The following is a 3,533-nucleotide window of genomic DNA, read 5'->3' on the forward strand; positions in this document are numbered from 1 at the left end:
ATACTGTTCCCATAGTGCCTGAGGCCATGAAAACTTTGAGGATTCAGTGATTTCTGCTACTTGTCAAACAGCAAAATTTTAGCAATATTGAGAAACATCATGCCATAAAAACATAATATAGACTAATATCTTAAGACCAACATGACTCTGGGGTAAGTAGTTGCAGCTTCACTAATACTATAAATGAAACTGCTGACTTTGCATTTATACCTTGCATTCTCCTACATCACTGAACATTCAAGTGGACTCAAAAGCATTTTTTAAAGGTTAATTTCTCCAGCACACAAGAATATGGAGTTTTAAGTATTCTTCAGGAGACTGGTTTAGGTCTGCATTCTAAATGATAAGAATGCCTGCTGCTTGTATGTGATTTCTCTCCCACAGAGTAGTAATGCTTATGCCTATCAGGCCCCCTCTACACGTACAGGTAAAGGCATGATTGGATCTAAAACATGATCCACACAGTTGTGGCCCCTGCCCTGCCAAACATGTGTGGCAGGAGGCGTGATTGTGGGATTGTACATTAGATCCAACTGCACCTTATTGCTGGTGTAGGAGAAGCCCAATCCTGGGCTCCCCCTGGATTGGCAAGAAGCAGCTACCCACGGCTAAAGCCCCCATTGCTGAAGGGGCTGCTAGCCAGAGCCATCCCTTTGTGGTGGGGGGCGGGGGGTGGCAAATTGGGCTGACTGTCCTGGGCTCTGTGCTTTGGGGAGTCCTGAAGACAGTGCTATACAGACCCTGTGGACAGGGCCATTGGCTCTGCTTACCACCCGCCCCTAACCCCACTCCACGTTCCATGCTCTGGCCATTTGCCACCCTGCCCGCCACTCCATGCTCTTGCCACTTGTCACCCCCCACCCCCCACTCTGCACTTTGGCTGCTTGCCACCCCTTCCCCACCAGGCCCCGCACAAGTTGATATACCCTGGGCCCTACACACCCCTAGGGTCAGCTTTGCTCCCAGCCATGGCGGCCACATGCAGCTGGGACCCAGAGACCCTTTAGCTGATGGGGCTCTTGTCCCAGCTCCACCTTGTGCAGTTGGAACCCAGAGACGCCACAGATGATGCATCCTGGCTGAGCATGAGGTGGAGCTGGGATCCAAAGCCCTGTTAGGCGCAGGACTCTTGGTCCTGGCTGCACTTGAGGCACAGCCAGGATGAAGAGTCCCATATAGACCCAGTGTTTTCATGCAACCCCAAGCCTTGGGGATTATGGCAGCCAATTCAAGTTAGTACACGTTTTCAAGGTCTAACTTTATAGCTGGTTGGACCTTTTTATTGTGTGATAGCTACTATTCACATGTAGCTGGTCTCAAGCTAATTGCGCAATTAACCAGTTAATTGCGTGACACTTGTTATGTGTAGAGGGAACTTCAGAGTAGTAATACCTTGCATAGCCCCATGCTGAAAACTATTGAATGAAACCATTCAGTTCTTAACAGATTGTTTATTTTGGACATGGGTTGGGTGTTGGGCTCTTCAAAAATCTTGGACTTTGATGCTTCAGTGTGGTCCTAAAACTTGAAAATAGAGGTAGAATTAATAGATCCACACAATTAAGGGTTTATATTTTAAACCAACTATATACATGTTTTTTATTGGGGGGAGGGGTGAGTTCTGAGTACTGAAAGAATTCATGATGACAAATATATTTACAAGGGTCATCAAAGAAAATAATGATGAGTTTTCAAAGGTCATTTTTACCTTTTGGTTTCCTGTTTAATAGAGGACTGTTGTTATACCATCCTTTAAATGTAAGTACCATAAAAAAATATGATTTTTTTTCCTACCTACACATGCTAAATATTTTTGTAACTAATTAAAATGAACATGGGTGGATAGTAGTGATAGTGGATTACCCATTTATTTGATTTTTCCAAAACAACCTCACATTTGCTTTCCTTTATAATATGACAGTTTCCATAAAGTTCCTGAAAAGCAGGGATTGTAGTGTGTCGCATAATCTTAAAGGATGAGAGCTTATCCAAACAGGATGGTTAGCATCCAGTAAACTAGGCTATGAATGTGTAGTGCAATGGATAAAGTAGCTTCCTATGTGGACACTCTTTGGCCTTTGGCAAATATTGTTTTTATAGTCATAAGCTATTGGTGGCCATACATGGATACCCCCCTAGTTGGAGCATGACAATATGGGGCCGCTTCTTAGCTATCACCCTTTTCCAAGGGACCTTGTCGGAGAGATGCCTGGGAGCCCTTTTTGGAGTGAGGGGGTGGGGAGGGGATGGCAGAGGAGGGATAACAGGGAATGTGGGATACTGTGGGGTCCACATATTAAATTTGTCATGATTTTTTGTCAGCAACTTTTTGTCACAGATCCACCATTTTTGGGTTGGATCAGCTATTTTGTTTGTTTGGTGGGTCAAAAAGCCTGAACTTACAGCTACAGGCCTTTTGTCGTGCTAAAACAGCAGGTAAATAGTGACTAAAATCATTTCTGCTAGTGCCCTTAGTGAGCACTGACAGTAGTTTTGTGCAACACAAACCTTTGAAAGTGGAAGAAGCTGTGCCACATGAAAATACTTAGTGCTCACAAACTGTGGTGTGGTAATTTTGCACTGTGCATTCACATTGTAGCTTACTTGATACTTTTCTAGATAAAAAAACCCTGAATGTATTGATCAGTAACACCGCCAGAGTCCAAATATAAAATTACTTACATTTATTAGCTATCAGCTTTTCAAAAGATTGGGACCACTGTAGTACTTCCTCCAATGACAATCTTTGAAAAAGTGGGAAAGGTTATTGTATGATGATGCAGTTAACTGTAGATAATGTTAGATTTAGTATCATTATCTAAAATATAGAAACATGCTTAATTTGCATAATTATTTTTGCATAGCTAAATAAAACAACACATGTATTCTGCTCTTTGTCAGTCCATTTATTTTTTATATCTTTGATATTGTGTTTATAGTATTGAAGAGATCAATGTTCTCAGTATATTGTGAGTCTACAGTAAAAGTGATGTCACACATCACTTGCAATAGTTGCAAACCATTAGAATGTAGTGACCTATTCAAGTTAGTATGTCGTAGGAGATAACCCTTGTCTGAAAGCGAGCAACTTGGCAATGCCACAAGGGAACTTAATGTACTAACATCTGCGTGTGTTCAGTAATTCCTGCTAATAATCACTTGTTCTTGTCAAGTAGTTTTTTTTCCCCCCTCATGAATAACCAGCTTCCCCTTTATGTGAACTCACAACTTGCATGGTTATGGGGGGAAAAAATCTTGATCCTACGAATATCTTCTTTTAATAGAGTTGTTTCTGAGTCATATTTACTGTTACTGATACCTATTTTTGCCACTGTTAGCATTATCACAGCAATTCATTTTTGTTGTCTGTGTCATTGAGCTTCTATAAAACTGACATCTTATTTCCATTTCTGAATATTTGCTTTTAGCATTGATCTATGAAGCAGAAAGAACATGGCTTGACTTGTGTTAGGGGAGCTGGCACATGGGAAAATCTTTTTTGCCTTGTAAATGGAGAAAAAATATGGAATTAC

General features: G+C 41.5%; 1 protein-coding gene across 2 annotated transcripts in view; it reads right to left on the bottom strand.

Moving 5' to 3' along the window:
• RGS13 (regulator of G protein signaling 13) overlaps positions 1 to 3,533 on the bottom strand; it is a 16,584-nt gene that overhangs the window by 5,734 nt on the left and 7,317 nt on the right. The window contains exons 2-3 of one of the 2 annotated variants that reach the window (XR_003094723.1): positions 2,683 to 2,744; positions 1,436 to 1,524 (exon numbers count right to left, since the gene is read on the bottom strand). Coding sequence is in view for 1 of the 2 variants with exons in the window: in XM_006026501.2 (XP_006026563.1) it covers positions 2,683 to 2,744 (62 nt within the window). In the remaining variant the exon portion in view is untranslated. Of the gene's footprint in view, positions 1 to 1,435; positions 1,525 to 2,682; positions 2,745 to 3,533 lie in introns of those variants that run through there. The other variant, XM_006026501.2, reaches the window with a different exon arrangement.

Source organism: Alligator sinensis, unplaced genomic scaffold (genome assembly GCF_000455745.1).
Source record: "Alligator sinensis unplaced genomic scaffold, ASM45574v1 scaffold761_1, whole genome shotgun sequence".
NCBI lineage: Eukaryota > Metazoa > Chordata > Crocodylia > Alligatoridae > Alligator > Alligator sinensis.